The following is a 27,902-nucleotide window of genomic DNA, read 5'->3' on the forward strand; positions in this document are numbered from 1 at the left end:
TTGAACCAAAAATAATAATTGGGAATTAAATTAATATGTTGATTTATTTAAGTAGTAATTTATAAAGGTCATACTCACGTCAAATAAATAAATAAAAAATATTTCAAATCATTTAATAGATAGAGAAGAATCATTTGTCTAGAAACACACACATTAATTGTTGATACAAGCAGAGGGAACGATATATAGAGGAAAGAATCAACGGGATATGATATGATTTGATAAACCAACAAAGGAAATATTGTAGCTCTGCTTTTCTCTTCTCACTTCTTTCTCCAAACTATCTGCGTAACCAAAAAAAATCAAATAAATTTTGGTCATGAATTCTACTTATAGGTACTAGGACACTTGCAAGCGCATTAACTGAAGCTGTATAAAATGCATACCCAAAAAAAAAAGGAAAAAAAAAAGTGATTTTTTTTTCTTTTCATATAAAGTGATTTGTTGTTCAAACATGGACATTTATAAATTTGTTGTTCATAATAATGTTGAATTCCAACCTACATTATCTCAACGATAACATTTTCTAATTTCAAAGAGGTATAAAAAAGGGTGTATGATAAAGCCATATTCATCGATATGACTCGACACGTTTGTGTAAGTCATACCGACATTTTAAATTCCAAGTTTTAATAAAAACGAGAGGGAAACAGCATACCCTTCAAGTGAAGTGAGCTTTATCATATGGAACAAGTGTAGCCTGGAGGTGGATTTTTGCCACAGGTAAGAAGAATCTGAAGAGCAACAGGGACGTAGAGTTTGAGGTCAAGAGCATTGATCTTAAGAGTAGTGCAGAGACAAGCGGCAGCTTCCACTTCAACCAGGCCTTTAAGTAACGGACAGCATTTGTTAACAGCTGGATCCCCAAGCCCTATCTTTACTAAACCACCCAATAACTCAACGCAGGCACCCAACTTTAGAGTGTTTATTGGACATGTCGCCTTCCCACTCTTTGGGGGTGGAGGACAATCCCCGCCTCCTGGGGCCGGTGGCTTTGTCCCGGGTGGGAGAATGGGACCAACAATTGGCAAAGGTGGCAGTGGCAGCTTGGGGCCTACCACCGGAGGAATGGGTAGCCCTGAAACAGGAGGAATGGGTAGCCCTGACACCGGAGGAATGGGTAGCCCTGAAACAGGAGGAATGGGTAGCCCTGACACCGGAGGAACGGGCAGCTTTGGGACAGGTAGCTTGGGGGGTAGCGAAGGGACAGTTATAGGGGGAACCGGTATTTTTGGGACAGGTAGCTTTGGGACGGTCACAGGAGGAACAGGTAGCCCTGACACCGGAGGAATGGGTAGCCCTGACACCGGAAGAACGGGTAGCTTTGGGACAGGTAGCTTGGAGGGTAGCGAAGGGACAGTTATAGGGGGAACCGGTATTTTTGGGACAGGTAGCTTTGGAACGGTCACAGGAGGAACAGGTAGCCCTGATACCGGAGGAATGGGTAGCCCTGACACCGGAGGAACGGGTAGCTTTGGGACGGTTACTGGAGGAACTGGTAGCTTCGGAACGTGTACTGGGGGTTTAACGGAGGGCTTTCCGCCCTTCTGGGGGTTGCAAGAGCCGCATGAGAGGGAATGTTGGGGAAAACAGATAATGAAAATGAGAAAGAGGTAGAGAGAGATAGATGAGAGTTTGATAGAGTCCATGTTAAGTTAGAGTGGATGGAGGAACTATACGAAAGAGTATATGAATATATAGAGAATGAATGGGAAGAAAGGATCACGTGAAGATGGGGGCTACTTCTGCAATAAGAAGAGACGTCCCAAAATAAGCATGGTTGGCAATTATCATAAGAATACAAGGTTCCCTTCATGACCCATCGCTATATCTCATCACATGTCCCCCAATTTTTTTCACTCCTTTTGTAATTGCCTCTTTGTCTTCGGTTAATTACAATTTTTAACAAAGGTAACTTCAGTTTTAACACTGTACAATCTTTGTTCCTCCTAACCAATACATTTGTACATTTAACTAGTACGAAATGTAATGAATCAAATTAGCGAGACATTACAATGACTAGGACATTATGATTTAAAATTCCAAAGGTGAGTACGTTGTTGATATCATCAATCTTAATAATATTTATATAAAGTAAAAACACTATCGGAAAAACTAGAAAATTGAGTAACATTTGGTTTTCGGGCTTTTGTGTGTGTGTGTGTGTGTTCCTAAGCATCTCCACAAGTCGATCGAATGTTAAGGACCCATAGAGAAGACGGATAAGGCTATTCGAAATAATGGTGTGGCTTTCGAGCGAGGACCGTGGGATACTCAAGTTGGAATGCACCATGAAAGGGTTTTAGGTTAGGGAATAAGAGCATGAGTTGAAATGTGGTTACTCTAAGAAATCAGCATAGCAGCTAGCACAATCTTGGATAAGATAATAAGCATTTTTTTATGAACTATCTTCATCCAAATGGTCCAACTAGAATCATCCAAATTTCTGACTAAAACTTTAAAACTCATTCAGATGATTCATGTGAATGATTCTGGATGATGCTCTTTTTTTGACAAAAACGAACAACACCTGAATGATTCATTCAGATGGTCCATCCAAATGAATAAACGAACAAAGCCTTACTATTTGAATTTCATAGATTGTTAATTTACTAATAATAGAGGATTGAGGGAGTAAGAAACAATTAAAGATGGCAAGGACCAGTACATGGCCAACGACAGTCGGACAAAAATAAACGAAATACTTTAACCGTGGTTTCATATACGAATCTATATTAACATTTTGGGAAAATCACGTTTTAAACCTTCAAAACTAACTTTAAAATGAGTAGCACTTTAGCGAAATCATTTTAAAAGTTTATAGTGTTAGTGAAAATATCTCAAGGTTTAAAGTGCTACTCAAGGTCATTTTTAAGTACAATTTGTGTTATACTCTCTTTTTTTTTTTAAGATTTCAATAAATAATTCTTTGTTGTTTGAATAAATATTAAAATTTGTATGAAATATTTGTAATAAAATCTAATCGAGAATGTTAACCACAATATCTTACTTTCTTTAAGTACGATTTTTATGTAAATATTTATACATAATCACAATTCAATAACCAAACTTTTTTGTCAATTGCAAAAATATATACTGATTAAAAGTTGGAGCTATAAGCTCCTTAAGGCATTCGCTGATTAACATTTTAAAAATTTCTAGAATTTTCTATATAAAGATTTTTAAAACGACCAATCAAAATCAGACAGCTCCATATTTAACATTTTTGAAATTTATGTAAAATTTCTATTTGAAAATTCACAGAAATAACTGTATAAACAACATCCCACATCGACTAGAAATTTTGTAGGCAATGACTAAGAATTATTATAAATAAGACTAATATGATTCTAACTACAAGTGTCTAAATTTAAGCTTGATTTATCAAGCGTCTAAATTTTAAAATTTTAAAATTTTGTAATTAACAAAACTTTTAAAAGTTCAAAAATATTATAAATATTTAAACTTTATAGAATGTTTAAAAATATTATGAATACTCCCATAGAAAGCTTAAAATATTAAAAATATTTAAACTCTATCAAAAGTTGAAGTATCATTAATATTTTACTATAAAAAATTAAAATGTTAGAAATATTTAAACTACATCTAAATTTTAAAATATCATAATATTTAAACTCTATAAAAAAAATTCAGTATTATTAAATATTATATAATTGATTTTTTAGTATCTTGAAAATATCTTATTTATCTATTTTCGTGCTTTACATCTCTTATGAGCTGTAAAACATGTTTTTTGTATGGCTTGATAGGTGATTTAATATTGTTTTAGTAAAAAATTTTATTTTTGGGTCCAAGGAAGAAGGATTACCTTGCGAGACCTTGATTTGATATTGTTTGAGTTAATTTTTGAGGTTTAAAGAAAAATGATGGACGAAAAACACATTGTTATTAGCTATACATGTGTTCATATTACTTTCTTTGCAAGTACTTTGCAATTTTGTAGTATTAAAGATTTTGGTTCGAGAAGTTTCAATAAACGAAGTAAGTATACAGATGAAATGATCAATAATCGAGTGTGTGTGATGACTATGCTGATCCATGAAATTTTATGAAAAAGAGGCAATGATTTTGATTTTTGAAGTTTGATGGGTTAACAAATTATGTGGTAGTGTAAAAAAAATGGTTTTAAATGATTATTCAGTGGAGTCCAATTGATTCGACCTCGCAGATTCTTCTCTTTTAAGGAAAACTAAAAGAGAAGATCCCCCTAGCGGCGCAAAAATCAAGCCACAACCACCGACTGGTCCCGCCGATCTATCATTCATCAGAGATACCCCTAGCGGCGCAAAAATCTCTGCAAGTTCCTTGGCTTCCGCTTGGGAAATTAGGTTTCCTTCTAATAGGCCTCATTTTTGTCGGCCCACTATGCTCACCAATAGCAGAGCCTACATCCTTTAAATCCAGGTCCAAAGCCTCTAAACTTTTGCTAAACCCACTTCCACGGTTTATACGCTATTGTGTCCGTAAGTGCGTACAACATGTGCATCCTCTATCGATAACCCTGGTTTGGGTCAGCTATTTTCTTCGCTTGCAAATCATGGATCGAAGCAATTCATCGTTGAACTCTGTATATCAAAGATTACGACATCGGGGATTGTCGCGTCTAGTCTCTAGCCACACCGAGGGATTGAGGAAGGACGGCATTATGACCTTGGTTCCATGGAACGATGGTTACCATCACCTCCCCAGTCTCTTGCCTTCATACCCCAGGATCACCAAGCCTAGTCTTGTTCCATCTCTAACCCACGGGGTCGTCTCCCACTCAATTGTTGCTCCAACTCCAAATCCATGTAAGTCTAGATTACGTACTCTGTGGTATCCATTTGAGAAGTAATTCATCATTATTGCTTTGGCTTTGCTTTAATTCCCCGAGAATCATGGTGGTAGTTTCTTGTTTGGCTTTGTTGTTTGAACCCCCGTGCTTTGTCTACAACTTAGGCCTGAACAATGTCAACCTACATCCTACGGCAACCCTAGCGAAACCTCAGAGCACTCTAACCCCTGCTCGACCTAGTGTCAAGCCTCTACTTCATGTAGATCTTCTCAATCCCGCGAGAAGCTTAGCTTTGACCACTTCGTTAACGCCAATTCGTCTAATGACTATGGCTATCTCCTCTTCTATCGATTTGATCATTGAAGAGCTTGTCGACAATCTTGATATCACATGTACCAAGTTTCTTCAAGAAATTGGCTCAAAGCTTTCAAGAACCTATTGCTGATTAATCCTATCTTTGCTTTATCTTCTTCTTGTTTTGGCATTGGGGAATGCCCTCTTATCTTGTATTTTAATTAATGCTTGTATGAACCTTAACTCTCTTGAGTAATGAAATGAAAGTGGTTTGACAAAAAAAAATGATTATTCAGTGGAAGAATGTAAGGAAGCTGACGAGGAAAAGGAAGAAGAAGAGTATAACCAAGAACTGGACGATAAAAATAATGATAACAATTATCATAAAAATTTGACAATGAAATTGAAGAGAAATAATATGAAGAATAAAAAACAGTGGAAAAAAAACAAAAACATAGATGGGGGCGGTCAATTAAATATGAGAAAATGAGATTAGTTCATGATTATAAAAATGTTTTGTGTGTCTAGGGTCAAATGAAATGGTTTAGGATATACAAGGTCACCAGTTCCATCTTGCCTGGTTCATGATTCTTTTGATCAGATTTGATTTTTTAGCACAACTGATTTTTATGTTTTTTAAAAATTGTGTATAAAAGTTTTGCCTTAGTAGTAACTCAAAGTTTTTTATAAAATTTGCCTTAGTCGTAACTCAAAGTTTTTTATACATTTTAGTATAATATTTCATAACTCTCATCAATCATATATAAAATAAACCCACACTTCGTATATATAACATTACATCATCTATATTACAAATTAAAGAAACTTAATCAACTCTAATAAAGAATCATAAAAAGTTACATACATATAAAAGAAAAAATATTTTGTATTGTACAACAGGTTAAATCCTAGCTATATTAAAAATTTGTAACAAATAACATAAAATATAATACTTTGACACAAATTTGGTAATTAATTGCTAGATTGACAATCCATTATGTCTAATTACTAGAATTCACATTTTTTATATAGAAAGACTGAAAACCCACAAAAATGTTATTTCAATTAAAAAATGAAAAACAAAAAAACTGTAATGTCTCAAAATATGATTTAAAACTATGATTAATGAAAAATATAATATATAAAAATAGAATGTTTAAGTATATCTTAAAAATTAGATTCATAAAATAAAAATATGATTTAAAAATATAATGTACAAAAATAATATTCAAAACTTTTTTTATAAACATATTATGTATAAAATATGATGTTTTAAAACATATATTTTAATAAGTTTGATAATAAAATATAGCTAAAAATAATATTATGATTTATGGAAAATATATTATTATGTATAAAAATAGTTAATTATATGATTTTTAAGTTTTTTCTTTTTAAATATAATTTTGAAAAATTTTAATGTATAAAAATGATATTTAGAAATATTATTCAAAAATATGATTTTTAAAAATATTATGCATAAAAATAAAATTTGAAAAAAATATAGCTTAAAACAAATATGTTGTCATTATACTTACCTTGTACATCTAATAAATATGTTATCAAGCATCAGATTTTTTAAAGCAAAAACAAAATCTGTCATAATGTAAACATATCTGTCATTTGTTATGGTTTTCACATAGGTCATTTTAGAAAATTTTCAAAAACGTTAATAAATTTGTTATTAAACAGCAGATTTTTATTAACTTAAAAAATCTGTTGTAACTTATATCCAATATACTTGAGAGGTAAAGAAGACAGATAAAAGAAGCAAGACTGACATGAGAAATTTTGGAATACTCTTTCTGTTGTTTGGTGATGATCTTGTTACGTAGTGTCATAAAAGAAAAGAACATGTGTGCGTGGACCATCTCCTTCTTTTTTAATTTCTTCAAACTTCTTATTTCACCACTCTATTCCCTTTTTTACCATATCTAGTTATCTGCAAAAAGTCCGGATTGACCATTTAATGAACGAGTACCACTCATAAACTCTCCGTATCAATCTAACTAACAATAAAGAAGTGTGAATTACATCTAAATAACCATAAGCTTTTCTTAAATTAAACTATGGTTATTTTTCGCCAAAAGAAAAAAGAAAACTTGATTGGGGTGTTGTTTACTTATTTTTGTAAATAACTTGATATATTATTAGATAATATGGTAGTTGGAGAAAACCACAATATGTTATCCAAATAAACAGTGAATAATGCGGTACCGTATCGTTTATCAAATGAATAATGATACTTTGTTAACATGAATCAAAAGCTATACTTTCTCCGTTTTAAATATAAAATGTTTTAGCTAAAAGCACGCATAATAAGGAATGTCTACTCTTAAAAAGTTAAACCAATCAAAAGCAAGACTACATAAAACAACTAAAATAAAAATAAAAAATTAATTTTAAAGTTATCTAAAAAGTTGAAAACATCTTATATTATGAAACAAACTAAAACTTCTAAAACATCTAATATTTTGAAATGGAGGGAGTACAAGATAATTTATTTTCCTCCTCGGGACGGATAGGAATCGGGTAACATGTATCAGTCCAACAAGAGCCAGTGGTCAGTGCATATGGCCGGTCGTAAATTCCAAATGACAGATGGATGACTCATTAATTCGTAACTTTTGTCAGCTGCGATGTATGCTAATGACGCATGAGGTGCTATATTTTTTGTTTTAATGGCTTAGATTCTTCCACCACATCCAGTGGCCGGCCACTCGTTAATCTCTTACAGCCTAAAATGAGTTATGTTCCACTGCTTCTTTCTACTTGTAGATAGATAGACCTGTTTTTTCTGGGGTTGTGATTTGTGGACACTGATCAACAATCCATATCCCCGTGATAATGTCTGAAATGAAGTTATATATGTAAAGCCGATAAGTAGGACAGCATTTTCCTATTCTAACTCTAGACATCATCAAGTAGCCAATTAATTCATTACTAAAATGTGCTACGTTTACGTTCAATAGTCGTAACTTTACAGCAAGGATTCCGAAGTTGATTACTAAAATGTGCTACGTTTACGTTCAATAGTCGTAACTTTACAGTAATATCCAATTTCTACCTTCAACATTAATCAGAATCGCCAATCGGAAGCCAGTCACTGGAATCACCTTCGGAATCCTTGCTGTTTCCAACTTGACTCCTGCTGAGCTGAACCCAGCTTGAACCGCTTGCGTTTGATGCTGGTCTTTTCAGTTTACTCCTGTTGGAACATGGCTTCCCCGATAGATCGTCTACATCTAGATCACTGAAGGAGATTACCTCTTCATCTCTGAAACTCCTCCGTCTTTCTTCAGATGATTCATCACTTATCTCTCTCTGTTCCATTTTCAGAGTCTCTATCTTGTCCATGACTCCCTCCACGGTTTCTGTTGTCCTACTGCTACCTTCTACAGGAGTTTCCTGACCAACAGACCTCTTGCTTGACCCTGCCTCTTTCTTTTGCAGCTTTAGTAAAAGTTGATCCCTTGTTTCAAATACCTGTGCCGCGCAATATAGTTATCAACGATTCAGAAAATGGTACCATAGCAATACGCAAAAAAATGCAGAGCAAATAAAAAGACAAGAACCGTCCAATTTCAAAAGCATCAGACAAATTTTTTTGCGTTTACCGTTTCTAAACTTGTTCTTAGTTTAATCTGTAAAAGAAGTAATTATATCGTAGCCTTGTATTTCATCTTGAGACGTTCACGAATTAAATTATAGAATCAGATACTGAACATTCTGCAAGATGCATGTCTAGTATAAAGACTTACCTTGCAGGTTGCTAAGAGTTCAAAATCATGTCCATTCAGTCTCGGCATCAGCAAAATAAAATAAATCAGCCAGAAGTGTTCATCATCCATGTAAGTGCTAACTTCATTCTTCACAGCTACAAGGCCAGGAACCAGATGTTCAATGGCTGATGCATGTGCCCTCTGAGCCTCAGACAATTCGAAATCTGCAATGTGGACATCAAAAGTTAGAGAGAAGCTTCAGGATAGTTCAGTAGGCAAATCACAAATACCCCCAATCTTTTTCTCCTGGAAGTACTTAGGCAGTATTTTGCCAAGCAAACCAAGCGTATTTACTAGGTTGTGCAGCAAGAAGATATTGCTCTTTCCTTTAACTGCATCGAAAATATTTTCAACCTAATGAAGCCTCTGTACTAGGTTGTACAAAATGAATATATATTTTTGGAAATAAGAAGTAAAGAATCGAAGTTGCATATGGATATGTTCTATATGATCCACAGAAAGTAATAGGAGGCATGAGATCCTATAGATCTGGGATTGAAGAAGTATATCCCAAGAGAAGACTGCTGAACTGGACAAGCCTAATCTTAATCCCTCTAGAGATCCATCTAATGAACAGGGGAGTCTACAACCAAAATCAATTGTAGAAACAATCAAAATCCTATTTGAAAAGGTCTAGAAAATTACACAACAAGAGAGAAAGACCGCAGGACAATCATGTTTGGCAACTGAAAAATGTCAACTATATTATTTTAAAGCACAATCATGTTTCTCCAGTAAGTGCTTCGACAATATATCCAAGCTAACCAAGATTATATACTGGGTTGTACAGACGGAAGATATGCGATTGGAAATTAAAAAAAAAAAAAACATCAAAGATTTCAGCTCCGAGACAAAAGTGCCAAATGGAAATGACCCGAGCTTGGAGAAATATATCCCAAGAGGAGACTGTTGGACGATCTATCCTAAATCTGTAAAACCCTAGGAACTCCCTTAAAAATAATGGAGACTACAACCAACCAAACAATATTTTCCTAACAAACACACGACACTGTAAGTAATCATAACCAAGCTAACCAAGGCTATACACAGAACAATGAATCTGAAACAAAATGGCATAAAAAAATGTAATCCAGAGATAATGGAGAAGCTAGAGATCCTAAAGACCAGGGCTTAGACTTCTGTAACCAATAATCACAATCAATCTTTTCCAAAAAAAAAAAAAAAGTCAACTATATCAAAGCACTCTAAATCCCTTACTTGTTATGATTCCAGATTCCTATATCCAACTAAACAGGTAATGGTAAGCAATGAAAAAAAAAAAAAAAAAAAAAACGAATTTGAGTTCTTTTTTTACCAGTGTTGAGTGACAAAGGGAAATCTGTCCAGCAACCAGGTCTGGTGGCGATTTTAATAGCAAAATCGACAACTTCTTCAGAAATCCCAGGAACTTGATCCAAACCCTCAACCTCAAACACAGATTGTTTACTACTTGTACTACTACTATTAGTTTCTCTTTTACTGGGAAAGTGGAGCAAATTAGATGCGAAATTGGTGAAATTTCCACGAATCTCAGCCAGATCGTTGCGGATCCCGACAAGTGCGAGCTGAGTTGGTGAATCAGATAAAACACGGCTTTCGTCTACTGAAGGAGCACAAGGAGGCGGTGCGAGGAAAGCTGCAACGCCGCGGAGTATGGAAGATAGATCCTCTTTGACACCGCCACGAGTCGTGGTCGGAGAGGTAGGTTTGGGATCATCATCATCATCGCCGCGAGATTTGAAGAGCCAAGACATTGTTTAACAAAGAAAATTGGGGTTTCAGGTTTGTGTCAATTTCTAAACCAACAAAAAAAAAACAAATTCTCTGGGTTACGAAAGAGAGAGAACGGTGCGTTTTCCAAGGTATCGATTATAAATCTAATCCTGAATATTTTGACATGACTATGGCTTGGTTCTTTTCTTTTTTATAAATGTTTATTATTAAATTTTTTATTTTTTAAATTGAAAGATAATTATATATGGAGTTTAAAAACAGTATACTGGTAAAAACCTCTATAAATTTATAACACAAAGATTTATCGTAACAGCTTTCTAGATAAAACACAAAGATTAACAAATAATAAATATTTTATCATTTAACAAACTTTAACAAACTTTTATGGATAATTATAGCACACACTTCATAAATTTCTAAAAATAGCAAAATTTAATACATTATAATATTTATAAATAATTTTTAGAATTTTTTTTTTATGATTGGGTTCTCAATTTCACATTTAATATATATAGTTTTAAGAGGTAAAGTTTAGTATTTGAATTTAGGGTTTTATTTTGAAATATAGTGCCATTTTTGAAACTTTAGAAATGTTCAGCTAAATTTGGAGGAAAAAAAATTTTGTGCTATTTTTAAGAATCTCTAAAATAATACTAAAAAAAAATTTATGGAAATAATATTAAAAATTCTTTAAAAATTAAATAGGCAAAAGTTATTGAATTAATATTAAAAAATACATAGAAACTTGAAAAATCTTATAAAATTAAACAAATAGAAAAGCCTAAAAGATCTTATATATATTGGAACAAAAGGAGTAAAATATAGTGATATTAATTATTCTATAGTGTAAATTAATAATTAGAGATATATATTTTAATTGTTTAAATTCTTGAAAATTATGAATTGAGAAAATTTTCGCAAAACAAGGTATGAACTTTATGTTTTTAAAATTGAATTTGTAATATTAAAAAAACATGAGTGACAATAAATTACAAATATTATAAACAAATTCACTTATATAAATGACATATTTATGAAAATATATGAATAATAATATAAGTTTTCGTATATTTAATAACCTTAAAATTAATAAAAATGAAAATGAAGCATATCTATAAATTGTAATCTTTGAAAAATATAGCTAATTTTATGATATGTTATAGAGTACTTTATATCATTATAGTTTGAAAATACAATATAACAATTGTTTTGTAGATATTAGATCTAAGAAAAAATCAACATTTTAAAGCATACATAATATACCAGCATATATATTACATTATTATATCAGCATATATATTCATAAATATTAGTATATATATATATATATATAAAGCTTGGTTTTTTTAAGTTACATGTTAATATTCATACACGTGTTAAGATGTTGACACGTGTCAATTCTTAGTATATTAAAATTTTTAAAAACAAAAATATAAAAATTCAAAGTACATTTTGAAGAGAAATGGGTCTTGTACTCACTAGGCTTCACTTTCCACTCCACAATATCAGCAACAGCCGTGAGAGATAGAGGAGGGACGGGGTTGATAAGAGTGGAGATGTAACGCCCCGACCGCCACCTCTTAGTAGGCCTCATGTCCACGTTCAGTCCATGAACCCACCTTCCTTAATGGGCCTCACGTCCTCTCACTAGGCCCGTGAGCCCATTCTTATCCGACGGTCGGTTTTGCTATGTTCGGGAGGTTTTTTAAAGACTTGTTACCGTCCCTACAAATCACCACTTGATCTTTTCCTATGTTTTGTCGTCACTCGCACAGTTTCTATAGTCACTTCCCGGAAGGTCACCAATCCTTAAACTACTTCAGCTCAAGCACGCTTAACTCTGGAGTTCTGTAAGGACCCTTGACCGAAAAGATAGGTGCACTTTGGTGACATAGGTGGTCAAATCATTTCTTTTAAACCTCTCGGCAAGTCTTTGAAACTGGGGTGTCACAATTCACCCCCACTAACAGATCGCAACGTCCTCGTTGCGCACCAAGACTGTCACCGCCGACGGTGTGAGTCTACTCGACTCCACACTGGTCTAGGTGTGGTTTTGATACCACTTGTAATGTCTCGACCGCCACCTCTTAGTGGACCCCATGTCCAATCCCAGTCCATTGGCTCACCTCCTTAATGGTCCTCACATCCTCTCAGTAGTCCCGTGAGCCCATCAATATCTGACAGTCGGTTTGCTACGTCTAAAAGGCTTTAAAGACTTGTTTATCGTCCCTGCAAATCACCACATGATCTTTCCCTTTGTTTTGTCCTCACTCACACAGTTCCGACAATCACTTCCCGAAAGGTCAGTCATTCTTACACTACTCCAGCTCAAGTATGCTTAATTCTGGAATTCCCTCAGGACTCTCGACCGAAAAGATAAGTGCACTTTGATGACATAGGTGGCCTAATCAGTTCTTTTAAACCTCACCGAAAATCTTTGAAACCGGGCTGTCACAAGAGATAACATGATAGATGTACTCCAAGAACGACGAAGGAGCCAGTCTTGGGGACCTGAGACTTCAGCAACAGAGGCGTACTAGGAAATATCCAATTGCAGTGGTCCCGTATCTTCCACAACATCAATGAGACGACCTTATCTTGTCCAATGTCTTGGTTGTTTGATTTAATTGAACATGATATTTACATACAATTACAGTATAACCTTAAAAAATAGTAAACAAAAATGAAGTGTATGAATTAAAATGTATATCACAAAAGCTATTAAATTGGAGTTATCTATTACTAAATTGTTGAGCTATTTGATATTATAATTTTTTTTTCAAACTCACATAGGAATAAGAAAACTACTTAAGATATATAAGTTAATAAAGTTAATTAATAAATAAAAAAGAAATCAAATTAATATATTTTTTTAGGTTTTTAACATATTATCTAATGATATTGTTTTGGTTGAAATGTGAAATTTATTAATCAACAAAAAAAATATACTTACAAAGGGTTGATATAGTTGTTTGAAACATATGTTTTTTTTATGGGTTTACTTATGAATGAATGAATGAATGATGCAATCAAACAAATAGACATAAAAATGGATGATGATGAATGATCAGGTGGAATATAAGAGGTTTCAATTACTCTTATGTTGTTGTAATATAAGAGATGTCAATCCATAATGAGTAAGATGCAAACAATCAGGATATGAACACTTATCTAAGTTAAGTTAAGTACGAAAATTGTTTTGTACTAACAACCTAATGATAATGATGAAATGCAGAATGTAAAACTACTAAGATAATAGACTAAATGCAAGACAGTAACTAGAAACAAAGGTGAATGCAATGAAACAGGAATGAAACTAGAAAGATGCAGAACATAAGCAAGAACTCTGGGAAGGAGCTCGAGCAAACACTCGATCGAGTGACAGGTCGAGTGGAATGATACGACGAACAGAACCAAAATCAATAATCAAAACAGAGCAGAATGAAAGCAATTTAAACAGAAAGCGGATAACAGTAATCAAATAGAAAAATCAATAAACAGAGTAGGCTCTAGGGATGGATTCATGGGTTGGACTTGAGTTATATTCTCCTAAACTGATCAACAAATCTCAATCAATAGTGAACTATCTCTAGACAATGATCTTCTTATACTTGTTAATCCATTCTCATGACAATGATAACAAACCTTAGATACTCCTAGACCTAGTTCTCACTAGCTATTACATATAAAAGCAGGCATTAAGATCCAGATCATCAACGTCAAAAACCACCTTGTGCAACCAATCTCTTGGGACAAGCATGATAATCTCTAGTATTGGCTTTATCTAACAACCTAGACATTGGTGTGATGCTAAGAAACTTAAGATCTGTTCTTACCCTCTCAGATATAAGAACAGCTTAGAGCACACCCAACCCAGAAGAGATATTTAAACAATCAATCTTGATCAGTCTAAGCAACCATAACTCTTATCCAACCTTATCCATCCCTAAGATCCTAACACACTACTCAGAATCACTAAACATGATGAACAAAATCATAAAATCCAGAAATTAATGAAACTTGCATGATTAGAAAGATAAGACAAAGATCTACAATATTGTTCAAAGAAGTAAACTCAGATTCTCAATACCCTGAAAGTTACAGAGCCAACAAAGTAGGAAAATCTAGAGAAAATGCATAAAAGTGGCTGATGATGTAAACAAAAAGTTAATATTCCCAAAAGGGTAAAACTAGGTTTCTTAGATATTTTCTCTCTAAAGTGCTCTCCTTTGCGGCCATAGAGTACAATGGGTTTATATAGGAAGGAAGGGATGCCCTAAAATGGCTAGAAGTGCTCTCACTCCAAGCTAGCTTCAGTTCCAAAGAACTTTCAAATCACTTCTTCCATCCTCAAACTTCTTCACCGGCAAAGATTTGGTGAGGATGTCAGCTGGATTGATCTTTGTATCAATCTTGGTCACGATCACATCTCCTTCTGCAATCACGTCTCGAATGAAATGATAGGGAGTCTGGATGTGCTTTGTCCTCTCGTGGAATACACTATTCTTGGCTAGGCAGATGGCACTCTCTGAGTCACAGAAGATCTCAGCAGTCTCCTGAGGAAAACCCTACTCACTGGTAATTCTTTTAAGCCATAAGGCTTCCTTTGTAGCCTCTGCTAACGCCATATATTCCGCCTCTATTGATCACATGGTGACTATCTTTTGCAGGCCTAAATGCCAACTGACCGTGTTTCCTCCAACTTGGAAAGCATAGCCGGTAATAGATCTTCTCCAATCCAGGTCAGTTGCATAATCATTGTCACATAACCCTACAACCTCAAATGTGTCGGATGTTTTGAAAGTCAATCGACACTTTGAACTCCCACTGAGATACCTTAATATCCAAATGACTGCTTCCCAATGTTTTATGTTATGAGAGCTCATGAACCGGCTTACAAGACCCACAGCGTGAGCAATGTCTGGTCTAGTCCCGACCGTTGCGTACATGATGCTCCCGACTGCACTTGAGTAAGGTTTGTTCCTCATCTGTAGCTCCATTTCAGCTCTGTTTTCTGTAGGAGTACTACATAGTTTGAAATGACATCCGATTGGTGTTTGTACTAATTCTGACTCAGTAACGCCAAAACCTCTTAGAATCTTCTCAATGTAATCCTCTTGAGATAGTATCATGGTACCTTTCTTTCGATCTCTGATAATATCCATCCCTAGGATCCTTCTATCTGGCCTCAAATCCTTCATTTCAAACTCTTTACTCAACATTAACTTCACCTTCTTAACCTCTACTAGATCCTTAGCCGACACTAGCATGTCATCTACATAGAGAAGTAGATAGACATACTTTCCCTCTCCATATCACTTGAACTATACACATGAATCATATTCCTTCCTTGTAAACTTCCTTTCTTTCATAAACGTATCAAACCTCCTATTCCACTGCCTTGGAGACTGCTTCAGACCGTATATGGATTTTTGGAGCAAACATACCTTGTTTCCCTGCTGATAACCCTCAGGTTGCTCCATGAGTATCCGTTCCTCAAGATGTCCATACAAGAAGGTTGTCTTCACATTTAGTTGTTCGAGCTCTAGATCGTTTTGGACAACAATCGATAGCATTAGCCTAATGGTGGTATGCTTCACTACTGGTGAGAAAACCTCGTTGTAGTCAATTCCTTCAACTTGAGCATAGCTCTTTGCCACCAATCTGGCCTTAAATCTTGGTTCCTCAACTCCTTCTATTCCCGGTTTGAGCTTGAACACCCACTTACACCCAATTACTTTATGTCCTTCTGGTCTCTCTATCAGTTTTCAAGTTTGATTCTTATCATGTGACGCCATTTCCTCATCTGATGCACCATTCCATTCTTCACCATGTTTACTGCTCATAGCCTCTTGGTAAGTCTTTGGCTCTTTAATCTCTATCAGTTCAGCCATAGTTAGTGCATAAGCTGCGACATCACAATCATCAAATCTGCTTGGTGATTTGATGGTTCTTCTTTCTCTATCCCTGGTTAAGAGATAGTTTTCAAGGTCAGACGATGATCTTCTTTTCTCAGGTTCACGACTTGATTCCTTCTCAGCTTTTGGTTCTTGATGAGCTCCACCTCCAGCTGAGGACTCACCCTGATCCGTTGGTAACTCGTTTACTTGAGTTTCTCCTTGTAAATCAACTCTAATCCTCTCCGGTCCGCTAGTAGTTGACTTAACCAAGTCTTTGTAGAGAGTATCTTCCCAAAATGTGACATCTCGACTTATGACACACTTCCTCTCTTCTTAACTCCATATTTTGTAACCTTTTACTCCTTGTGGGTAACCCATGAAGATTCCCTTCTTAGCTCTAGGCTTAAGTTTTCCTTGATCAACGTGGTAGAACACCAAACATCCAAATCTCTTCATGTGTTCATAGTCTGGTTTCGATCCTGACCAGATTTGCTCCGGCACTTCAAAGTTTAGAGGAGTGGATGGTGCTCTGTTTATCATATACACCACTGTCGACGTTGCCTCTTCCCAAACCGTTTCACTCATCCATGTTTCCCTTAATAGACTTCTGACTTTCTCCAATACCGTTCGGTTCAATCTCTCAGCTACTCCGTTCTGCTGAGGGGTGTATGGACACGTCTTGTGTCGCGTGATTCCCTGAGTCTTACAGTGGTCGTTGAATACCTTGTTACAATATTCTAGACCATTATCTGTTCTTAGCGTCTTAAGCTTCTTCCTACTCTGGTTTTCAACATACGCCTTCCACTCAATGAACTTGCTGAAAGCTTCATCCTTTGTTTTAAGGAAATACACCCAAAATTTTCTTGAGAAATCATCTACAAATGAAATGTAGTACTGTCACTTTGATAGGCTTGGAGTTGCATTCGGAGATACCCACAAGTCAGAGTGAACATACTCTAGCTTCTCCTTCGATGTATGTTTCCCCATTTTGTAAGCCTGCTTGTGGAACTTCCCGAGAACACAGTGTTCATATTCCCTTAGCTCTGAGAAGTTTTCCAAACTGATCAGGTCCTTCTTAGCTAACTGTTGCAAACCTTTTGTGCTCACATCTCCCAACATGCTATGCCAAAGCATGGCTTGATCTCCAACTTTGACTCATGAGTTTTCTTGCTCAATTACTGCTTCTCCATCAAACTTTTCAACCTCGAACTTAGCCTGAGTAGGTTCCATCTACTCTATCCTTACTAGATCTGATCACAACCTATCTTGGTAACCCAACCGGAAGAGCTTCTTTTTAGACAACAGACCCCAACACAGACTTCCCAAACAATACCCAGATATGCAACTAGATTCCACAACCGTAAATCTTTCAGAACAGCACAAGCTACCTAGACTCAGAAACCAAGTAAGGACCTTTATAATCTTTAACCTTGCTCTGATACCACTTGTTAGGTGTTTAAACTTCTTTACTAAATGATACTTTGTTTGTGATTGTTTGTTTGCAGAAGAAGAAAGAGAAGCAGAGAGAGAGACGACACGCGGATTACAAGTTCCTAAAGCCAAACACCGGCTAAGGTACGTCTTGGTGAGCTAACTGACCAGCTTACAAGATCTCATAGAACGTTTATAATCTGAGTACAAGAGACCAGGGAAGATTTAACACCCTAGAGAGGCTATACAACCGAGCTAAGAAGATAAGTTCTCTCTTACTCTCAAGTCACTCTCTAGATCTATCCCTCTTGCTACTCACGCTCTTTTTCTTGTTGTTGGCTGCTTCACCACAGCTCACCCCCTTTAATACTCTTGAAGGAAACACCTCTGACAGCTCACCTAAAACTAGGTGTATCGAAAACCTTATCCTTTTGCCAGCAATACTATGAACCCGTACACTGCAAAACACGACAGAGACTTTGTGATGACCAGAGATTACCAGTGCCAACTTTGAATCCGTAGTGGGCCTGTCCTCTTAAGTGCTTGGACCATTATCCTCAATTGTGGTCCACCAAGGAATTGGATCGACACTTCCCAGATTCACATCTCGAATAGATGAGCATGTTCTTCAAACTTCAAAGCTTGTTTCAACGCACTGGTTCTCAAATCCCTTCGTTGTCTTTCCCTAAATGTCGTTTCTTCCCCGATGGAGAAAGTGTGGTTTATCACCATGCTCGTTTGTTCAAGAAACCATTATCGACCAAGCTCCACTTCAATCTTTTCAACTCCGTGAGCCTTATGGGTTTCGTTGATCAACCCATACGAGTCATCGACACCGGATCCAATACGTTCGGTGTTTTCATTGTGCTTAGATTGAAACACCCGCTCTATTGGTACAATAAACTTCACAATTCACAAACAAACTCTCAAACAATTAATTCGATGTTCATGAGAAACACGGAATCAACAAGCCAGCTCTCGAAATGAGAGAAACCCAGCAACAAGAACTTTTTTGAGGTTTTTACAAGTTTTTCTCAGAAAATGATTTTTGGATAAAGATGAAATTGAGCTAACACTTGCTCATATAGCTCCTAACGGCCATTTTTGATCGCTCAATCACAAACTGCTACGTGTTCGCGTCTTATTCGCCCTTCAACAAGTTGTATTCCCACGTGAGAGCTCACACGCTCGGTTCTGCATCATCTATCCTAACTAGGCTTTAGGTCAGGTTTTTTCGATTCACGTTTTGCTTGTTTCGATTATGTAATCTAAGTTTGTTGCTTAATCGAAGATTAGGGTATCCTTAGTTTGGGGTTAGAAACTGGATTCTTTCGATTAGTTAGCCTTAATGATGTTTGATTATGATCTGTATTGTTCCTATGCCTTGTGATTGTTAAAGTCTTAGTTTCCAATAGCACAATGTCGATTCATTCGAAGATTGATGAGAGTTTTCTTTTGAATTAGACTTTGTTAATGTGATGATGCAATTCAATGACAGGATATATCTTAGTATGTGGGACAAGATGGCACGGATGTGTATAGCGCATCTGAAGCCAAATGATCACATACTTGTCTCAGGACTCCTTGCTTCTTACAGCAAGAGCTCCAGTGATGAGTCTTGCGGCTTAGATTTTGTTTACCAAGTATTTGTTTCTTCTTGACCATAAAAATTATCTCAATTTTTAAATACTTCCACCAGCTTCTTCTGATATCTTTTGTAGTTGAGATCCGTTTACATATATGTTCTTAACTTAATGTATCTGTAATGTTAATAATATGTTTTCTGTGCTTAAAAATCACGAGGTTTGTGAATTGTGAATGATTGCAGGTTAATGTGACAGAGGTGAATTATGCGGCGGTTCCACCAAGTAACGTCTTAGATTCTCAGATATATGAAAAACCAATATCAACAGCAGGTTAATATCTCTTCTACTCATCATCCCCTCTATTGGTTGTGAATATGAATCCACATTGAAACGTGTTGTTGTATATCTTCTGGTTTCGGATACCGGGTTTATGAAAAGTTATATTCATTAGTTTCTAGTGCTGTATACATTTTGTGTGAAAAGATGATAATTTCCCTCTGAGATGAGCTTGTATGTTTTTTTATTCTTGTTTCCTTAGAAGATGGTATAGAAGAATCCAGGAATGATGAGATATACTTGTGGCAAGTCTTCTTTTCGAATCTATATGAGTGGTGGGACAACAGAAGAAGTAAGAAGAACCCAAGGTAACCTGACTTTAGGCAAAAAGACACAGGTGAAGCTCTCTGGCGTGGCTCAGATTTACCGGATTGGGTTACTAGACGACTTGAATTGTTAGACCAGAGAAAGCGTTTCGACAATGAGGAGAAAACACGTCGTGGCAGTCTTTCGGAGTGGCTTTAGGATTAGGACGAGATGTTCTTGGGGTATTATTACAAGTGTGTTGCATCATCCTGAGAATGAGTGAGTAACCAACCATCTTAAAAACCCTTTTTATTTGGGATCGATTTTACTATATAAATCGACCCCTTAGTGTATTGTATGTATTTATGATTTCTGTTGATGATGATGCAGACAAAGTGAGAAACTCTAAACGGGATTCACAGATTGAAGATGCTGGTTATGATCATTCAACATATCTTTAACTTGAATGGAATTTTGAAATTTCTCTACAACAAGTCTGCTACACTCATCACAAACGTAATATGATTATACACATCCATGTTGGCCGCAAAAACTAGGGATCTTCTGTACGTAACCCCTCAACAACAACACCTTTATAGTTCTTCATACAACTCTTGAAACATGGCTTTTTGGGAGAACCAATTAGAAACTGCGTATGCTCTGCCTTCTTCATGGCAAGAGAAAAGCTGTCGTAGCCAAATCCAATGAAGATGATGCGGAGGGTGTTCGGTGATGATATGATCCTGGCCAGCAAGGAGACAGAAGCTGCAGAGAAACCGGAGATCGTGGGAAGGATCACTCGTTCAAGAGCTAAGGAGATGGCCAAGGAAGCTCATTCACTCATAGCTGACGGGTCATTCAATCTACCGAGGATCCAAGTCTTCAACATATCCACCCTGAAGACTTCACCCGGTAATGATAACTAGATAACTTAGGTGTGAAGTTTGTACTTTTTTTCCATAGCTGAGTTTTGTCCCAATGGGTTTTCTCGGTATGGTTTTTAATGAGGCAAATGGATCACTACGTCGAGTTATCTAGAAGTCATTACCAATGAGGAATAATGTACAAATCACCATGACTTCTGTACTAGTACAAGTGACTTCTGTACTACTACAGATCACCTAGACGCTTCGTTGTTTTCTTATTTCCTTTACACGCCTTGTTGTTTTATTTTGAACTTCCTGTTGTTTGGAATGTCGAGCCTTAGGGTTGATTATAAAACCCAAAAGCGATGCCTCCTTGTTTGGTAGCGAAGAAGTTTTATGTAACAAGTATTGTTGAACCTTTCTTCTCTCAATCCGAACTCGTGAATGCGTTCATGATTCCGAGTTTCTAAACACTTTGTGATTAAGAAACTCTTCACTTTATTTTCGAATCCATATAACCATCTAACACTTCTCACCATCGAATCATTGCTCTTCTCTCTCGAACATCACCTGCCGACACTCATAATCCACTTGTGCATCATCACCATCAATTCACGTCGCCTCTTACCTGTCATCAGCCTCCATCAGAGTTTCATCCTAGGGAGTTCGTATTATGTGGTATCAGAGCCAACTCTGTGCCAAAGGCTGAGCGATTCTAAACCCTAATCTCGTTTTGTGTTCTTTTGATTTTGTTCATTTGTTTAATTCTTTGTTGTGTTAGTCTCTGCTGTTTTAGCTTTCGTTGTGAGTCTTGTTTAGTTTTAGGATTTGTTTTTGTTGTTCGTTTGTGTCTAGATTACGAGTCTTAGAGTTTATTTTGTTCTTTCACTCAAGGAACGTTTTACTTCGAGTTTTCTTCTTTATTTTGCAGGTACAATGGAGCTTTCTCCAGAAGCTATGGAAGCTTTGAACCAAGCCATGGCTAAGCAAATAACAGAAGCAAACAAGAAAATGTCTACTCAGTTCCAGCAACAGATGGAGCAGCTTAGTAACAAGTTTGAGAAGCAGATCAAAGATATAGCTCAAGCAACTAGCGCTTCAGATCAGAGTTCTTCAGAACCGCCTAGTCCTAATGAGGTTCTCCGCTTAGCTAAAGGAAAGGCACACGTGGGAGCTTCTTCCAAACATATACGGATCAGAACAGCTAAGTCACCTACTGGGGGAAGAGAGACTTGTTTCAATCAGAGAAGAAACACTCAAAGCACAGAAAGAGAGCATCGAAGAACTGGTCGAGATCCTACACGCCCACGACGAGCTGAACAAGTAGCTGGGCATCGAATATACTTTGATACAGATAGAGAGTATTCAGAAGAAGAGGAAGCCTCATATCATAACCAAGAGACAATGAGGAGAAACATAAACAGAGATCACGGCAGGGATTATGATCCTTTGAGGCAGCAGCTGAATCATCTCAAGATTCAGTATCTTTCGTTCCATGGTACCAATGATCCAGAGACTTATCTAGACTGGAAAAGGAAGATGGAGTCGAACTTTCAAGTTCAAGGTACCTATGAGTTGAACAAGGTGAAGATAGCCATATCTGAATTCAATGGCTATGCTTTGTTGTGGTGGGAGCAGTTGGGACTCACTAGACATCGACAGAGAGAGCCTGCTATCACTACATGGGAACAGTTAGTCACGCAGATGAGAAAGAAGTTTGTGCCTACACACTACCAAAGAGAGATTCTTAACAAGCTGAGGCGTCTCACTCAAGGCACTAAGTCTGTAAGAGACTACTATCAGGAGTTGGAAACGCTTATGATCAGGGCTGATCTGAGAGAAAGTGAAGACATGGTTATGTCTAGGTTTCTTGGAGGTTTGAACAGAGAGATTCAAGACAAGATAGAGCTGCAGAACTATGAAGATGTGCAAGAAATGGTACATAAGGCAGAGCTAATTGAATCACAGTTCAAGAGAAAGGGAGTGAGGTCAACGTTTACGCCTAAAATTCCCAAGCCAAGAGAGTTCAGTAAACCCGCCTTCACCAAGGACAGCAAACCCGCGACAGCCACAGTCAAAGAGGAAGTTAAGATCGATTTCAAGTCCAAGAGTAGCACCTCTACAAGTCATATCAGGTGTTTCAAATGCCAAGGGATTGGGCATTATTCCAGAGACTGTCCTAACAAGAAGATGTTTCTTCTTCAAGAAGGAGGAGAGATTGTGCCTGTAGACAGTTCAGAGAGTGAATCAGAGTCTGATTTAGGTGAAGAAGGTGAACCAGCAGTAATGGGAGAGATGTTAGTAGCACGCAGAGCTTTAAGTGTTCTGACTCATCCAGATGATCGAGGGCAGCGTGAGAATCTCTTCCACACCCGGTGTATGGTTCAAGACAAGGTCTGCACCTTGATCGTTGATGGTGGTAGCTGTACTAATGCTGCTAGTGAAGAGATGGTACAAAAGCTTAATCTCAAGACCACTTCACATCCAAGACCTTATCAGCTACAGTGGTTGAATAACAAAGGAGCTTTAACAGTTTCGCAGCAAGTGGTAGTGAAACTCACAATTGGGAAGTATGAAGATGAGCTGCTTTGTGATGTGATTCCGATGAAGTCCAGTCATATTCTTTTGGGAAGACCATGGCAGTTTGACAGAAGAGTGTTTCATGATGGCTACACCAACAGGCAGTCATTTGAGTTCAAAGGACGCAAGGTCACTCTTCTACCACTTACACCCAGCGAGATCTACAAGGATCAACTTCACATGAACCGCAAGGATACAGAGAAAGTGTCTCACAGCCTGCACATCAATCACAGCGAGTTCAATAAGCTATTTGACCCAGAGATGACAACATTCATGTTTGTCTACAAAGAGACACTTGCTAGTACCAAGCCAGCAGAAGAGCTTCCACGCAAGATGATAGAGATTATAGAGGAGTACAAGGATGTATTTCCAGAAGAGATACCTCCAGGCTTGCCTCCAATATGTGGGATAGAACATCAGATCGATTTGGTACCAGGTTCAGCTCTACCAAACAAACCAGCTTACAGAACCAATCATGTAGAGACTAAAGAGCTGCAGAAACAAGTAGAAGAGTTGATGAACAAGGGACACATCAGAGAGAGCCTCAGTCCATGCGCAGTACCAGTCTTGCTCGTACCAAAGAAATATGGTTCATGGAGGATGTGTGTTGACTGCAGAGCTATTAACAATATCACAGTGAAGTACAGACATCCGATCCCGAGATTAGATGACATGTTGGACGAGCTATGTGGGTCAACAGTCTTCTCAAAGATCGATTTGAAGAGTGGGTATCATCAGATCGGAATGAAGGAAGGAGATGAATGGAAAACAGCTTTCAAGACCAAGCAAGGGCTCTACGAATGGCTAGTCATGCCGTTTGGTCTCACCAATGCTCCTAGTTCCTGCATGCGTTTAATGAATCATGCTCTCAGACCTTTTATTGGCGTCTTCGTGGTTGTGTACTTCGATGACATCCTCATCTACAACAAAGGTCTAGAAGAACACTTAGACCACATCCGCCAAGTTCTAAATGTTTTTCGTTCTCAATCCCTCTTTGCTAATTTTCTAAATGTTCGTTCTGTACTACTGAGGTTGTTTTTCTAGGCTATGTTGTCAGTGCAGAAGGAGTTAGAGTGGATGATGAGAAGGTCAAGGCTATTAAGGAGTGGCCAACACCCAAAAACGTGGCAGAAGTCAGGAGCTTTCATGGACTAGCAGGATTCTACAGGCGATTTGTCCAAGACTTCAGTACTATTGCAGCGCCACATACAGAAGTTATCAAGAAGGATGTAGGATTCAGATGGGAGGAAGCACAAGAGAAGGCGTTTTCAACCTTAAAAGAGAAGCTTATCACTGCCCCTATTCTCTTACTTCCTGATTTTATGAAAACTTTTGAGATTGAATGTGATGCCTCCGGAGTGGGTATAGGTGCTGTTTTGATGCAGGATAGGAAGCCAGTAGCTTACTTCAGTGAGAAGCTAGGAGGATCTATGCTAAACTATCCTACATATGACAAGGAGCTGTACGCCTTGGTTCGGGCTCTTCAAACGTGGCAGCATTACCTGTGGCCAAAGGAGTTCGTTATTCATACTGATCATGAGTCCTTGAAGCATCTCAAAGGACAACAGAAGCTCAACAAGAGACATGCCAGATGGATGGAGTTCATAGAGACTTTTCCCTACACGGTTAAATACAAGAAAGGTAAGGATAATGTAGTCGCAGATGCATTATCCAGGAGGTACACTCTCGTTTCTACCTTGTCTTCTAAGCTTGAAGGTTTTGATAAAATAGTAGAACTTTATGAGACTGACATCGATTTTGCTGAGAGCTATGGCAAATGCCATAAGTTTGCTTTTGAAAACTACTATAGGCAGGATGGATATCTATTTTATAAGGATCGATTGTGCATACCAAGAGGATCCATAAGGGAACTGTTGATTAGAGAAGCTCACAGAGGTGGACTAGCTGGACATTTCGGAGTGTCAAAGACTCTACTTGGATTGCAAGAACACTTTTATTGGCCTCAAATGAAGAAAGACGTTGAGAAAGTCTGTTCTAGGTGCCATATCTGCAAAATGGCGAAGGGTAAAGTACAGCCCAACGGCTTGTACACTCCTCTCTCTATCCCTTCTCAACCTTGGACTCATATTTCTATGGATTTTGTTCTTGGCTTACCTCGAACCAGAAATGGTAGAGATTCGATTTTCGTTGTGGTTGACAGGTTTAGCAAAATGGCTCACTTCATTGCCAGCCACAAGACGGATGATGCTGTTATTGTAGCTAACTTGTTTTTCAGGGAAGTAGTACGTCTGCATGGAATACCTCAAGTAATCGTTTCAGACCGAGATACTAAGTTTCTAGGACACTTTTGGAGAACGCTACGGGCTAAACTCGGAACCAAGCTATCATTCTCAACCACATGTCATCCGCAAAGAGATGGGCAAACCGAAGTGGTGAACAGGACGCTATCTACAATCCTCAGGACCTTAGTGAAAAGCAATCTCAAGTCATGGGAAGAATGTTTACCACACGTAGAGTTCGCATATAATCACGCTAAGCATTCTGCTACTCTATTCTCTCCTTTTGAAATTGTTTATGGTTTTAATCCACAATCACCTCTAGACTTGATTCCTTTACCTTTAAGTGTGAAGTGTAGCTTTGATGGCAAAGAAAAGGCTGAACAGGTCAGGAGGATACATGCTAAAGCTAAGGAGAACATAGAGAAAAGAACCAAGCAGTACGAGAAACATGCAAACAAGGGCAGAAAAGAGATCGTTTTCGAAGAAGGAGACTTGGTGTGGATTCATCTACGCAAGGATAGGTTCCCAGAAGAGAGGAAAAGCAAGCTTCTACCACGAGCTGATGGTCCATTTGAAGTCATCAAGAAGATCAACGACAACGCCTACCAGATTGATCTTCAAGGTAAGTATAATATATCTTCAACATTCAATGTTTCTGACTTGTTTCCTTATTATGCAGATCCCGATTTGAGGACAAATCCTTTTGAAGAGGGGGAGGATGATATGATCGTGGCCAACAAGGAGACAGAAGCTGCAGAGAAACTGGAGATCGTGGGAAGGATCACTCGTTCAAGAGCTAAGGAGATGGCCAAAGAAGCTCATTCACTCATAGCTGACGGGTCATTCAATCTACCGAGGATCCAAGTCTTCAACATATCCACCCTGAAGACCTCACCCGGTAATGATAACTAGATAACTTAGGTGTGAAGTTTGTACTCTTTTTCCCATAGCTGAGTTTTGTCCCAATGAGTTTTCTCGGTATGGTTTTGAATGAGGCAAATGGATCACTACGTCGAGTTATCTAGAAGTCATTACTAATGGGGAATAATGTACAAATCACCATGACTTCTGTACTAGTACAAGTGACTTCTGTACTAATAGAGATCACCTAGACGCTTCGTTGTTTTCTTATTTCCTTTACACGCCTCGTTGTTTTATTTTGAACTTCCTGTTGTTTGGAGTGTCGAGCCTTAGGGTTGATTATAAAACCCAAAAGCGACGCCTCCTTGTTTGGTAGCGAAGAAGTTTTATGTAACAAGTATTGTTGAACCTTTCTTCTCTCAATCCGAACTCGTGAATGCGTTCATGATTCCGAGTTTCTAAACACTTTGTGATTAAGAAACTCTTCACTTTATTTTTGAATCCATATAACCATCTAACACTTCTCACCATCGAATCATTGCTCTTCTCTCTCGAACATCACCTACCGACACTCGTAATCCACTTGTGCACCATCACCATCAATTCACATCGCCTCTTACCTGTCATCAGCCTCCATCAGAGTTTCATCCTAGAGAGTTCGTATTAGGTGATCAAAGGTTAGAGATTCGATACATGCTTCTTCTAGGGGTGAAAATGACATGGTGCCTTTACAAGCCTCTGATACAGTGCCGGCCCAACATTCATGAGGGCCCTATGCACAAATCTAAAAATGTGTCTTTTTCACCTATGACAAAAGTTATAGGTTTTGTATAGAAGGCCACAACTTGATATTTTAAGGCCTTTTTTACATATCATACAAAAGAAAAAGGCCTTTTACATGTAAATAAAAAAATCTTTATACATATCCTAAAAAAGGCCTTTTGTTTAACAGATTTTTAAATGAAAAAGGCTTTTAAAATTTTAGGCCCGAATTTTTGGCTTCACTTGCTTCCACTGTGGACCGGGCCTGTTCTGATATCAACAATAAAGGATATGGATATGTCTTTGGTTTCGTTGATAAAGGGCAAGCTTAGATTTTGCATTGGTGGGTATATGGCCACCGCGAGAGGAGAAAAAAGGTTACAATATAGATTGATATGTAAGCACGAGAAGAGTAAAAACAAACCATCGTCTATTTGTTCAATATAGATTGAAGATTGTACATATATTAACTTTTGATGTTGTCAATGG

The 27,902-nt window shown here is 37.2% G+C and overlaps 2 protein-coding genes and 2 pseudogenes across 5 annotated transcripts; 1 reads left to right on the top strand and 3 right to left on the bottom strand.

The window, feature by feature from the left end:
* Positions 1 to 99: 99 nt before the first annotated feature.
* Positions 100 to 18,864, bottom strand: LOC104700116 (uncharacterized). 2 transcript variants are annotated; one of them, XM_087460849.1, is made up of 3 exons: positions 18,785 to 18,864; positions 659 to 1,745; positions 100 to 284 (listed from the first exon to the last, which is right to left on the bottom strand). In XM_087460849.1, the coding sequence occupies exon 2, from the start codon at positions 1,647 to 1,649 to the stop codon at positions 681 to 683; it is 969 nt and encodes a 322-aa protein (XP_087316975.1). In that variant the 5' UTR covers positions 1,650 to 1,745; positions 18,785 to 18,864; the 3' UTR covers positions 100 to 284; positions 659 to 680. The 2 variants fall into 2 exon arrangements, with proteins under 2 accessions (XP_087316975.1, XP_010413891.2); XM_010415589.3 differs by lacking the exon at positions 18,785 to 18,864 and having other exon boundaries at positions 659 to 1,802.
* LOC104700109 (uncharacterized) lies at positions 8,007 to 10,864 on the bottom strand. 3 transcript variants are annotated; one of them, XR_015563481.1, is made up of 4 exons: positions 10,187 to 10,864; positions 8,851 to 9,035; positions 8,098 to 8,575; positions 8,007 to 8,032 (listed from the first exon to the last, which is right to left on the bottom strand). XR_015563481.1 is itself a non-coding variant. In XM_087460835.1 (3 exons), exons 1-3 carry the CDS (start codon positions 10,623 to 10,625, stop codon positions 8,165 to 8,167), a joined length of 1,035 nt encoding a protein of 344 aa, XP_087316961.1. In that variant the 5' UTR covers positions 10,626 to 10,864; the 3' UTR covers positions 8,015 to 8,164. The 3 variants fall into 3 exon arrangements, 1 of the variants encoding a protein (XP_087316961.1); XR_015563482.1 differs by having other exon boundaries at positions 8,015 to 8,575; positions 8,851 to 9,203; positions 10,187 to 10,765; XM_087460835.1 differs by having other exon boundaries at positions 8,015 to 8,575.
* On the top strand, positions 18,552 to 20,519 carry LOC104700101 (protein OSB1, mitochondrial-like; annotated as a pseudogene).
* Positions 20,520 to 20,589: 70 nt separating this feature from the next.
* Positions 20,590 to 27,840, bottom strand: LOC147950206 (uncharacterized; annotated as a pseudogene).
* Positions 27,841 to 27,902: the final 62 nt, after the last annotated feature.

The sequence above is a fragment of the Camelina sativa genome, chromosome 1, assembly GCF_030686135.1.
Source record: "Camelina sativa cultivar CO46 ecotype springtype chromosome 1, ASM3068613v1".
Lineage (NCBI taxonomy): Eukaryota > Viridiplantae > Streptophyta > Magnoliopsida > Brassicales > Brassicaceae > Camelina > Camelina sativa.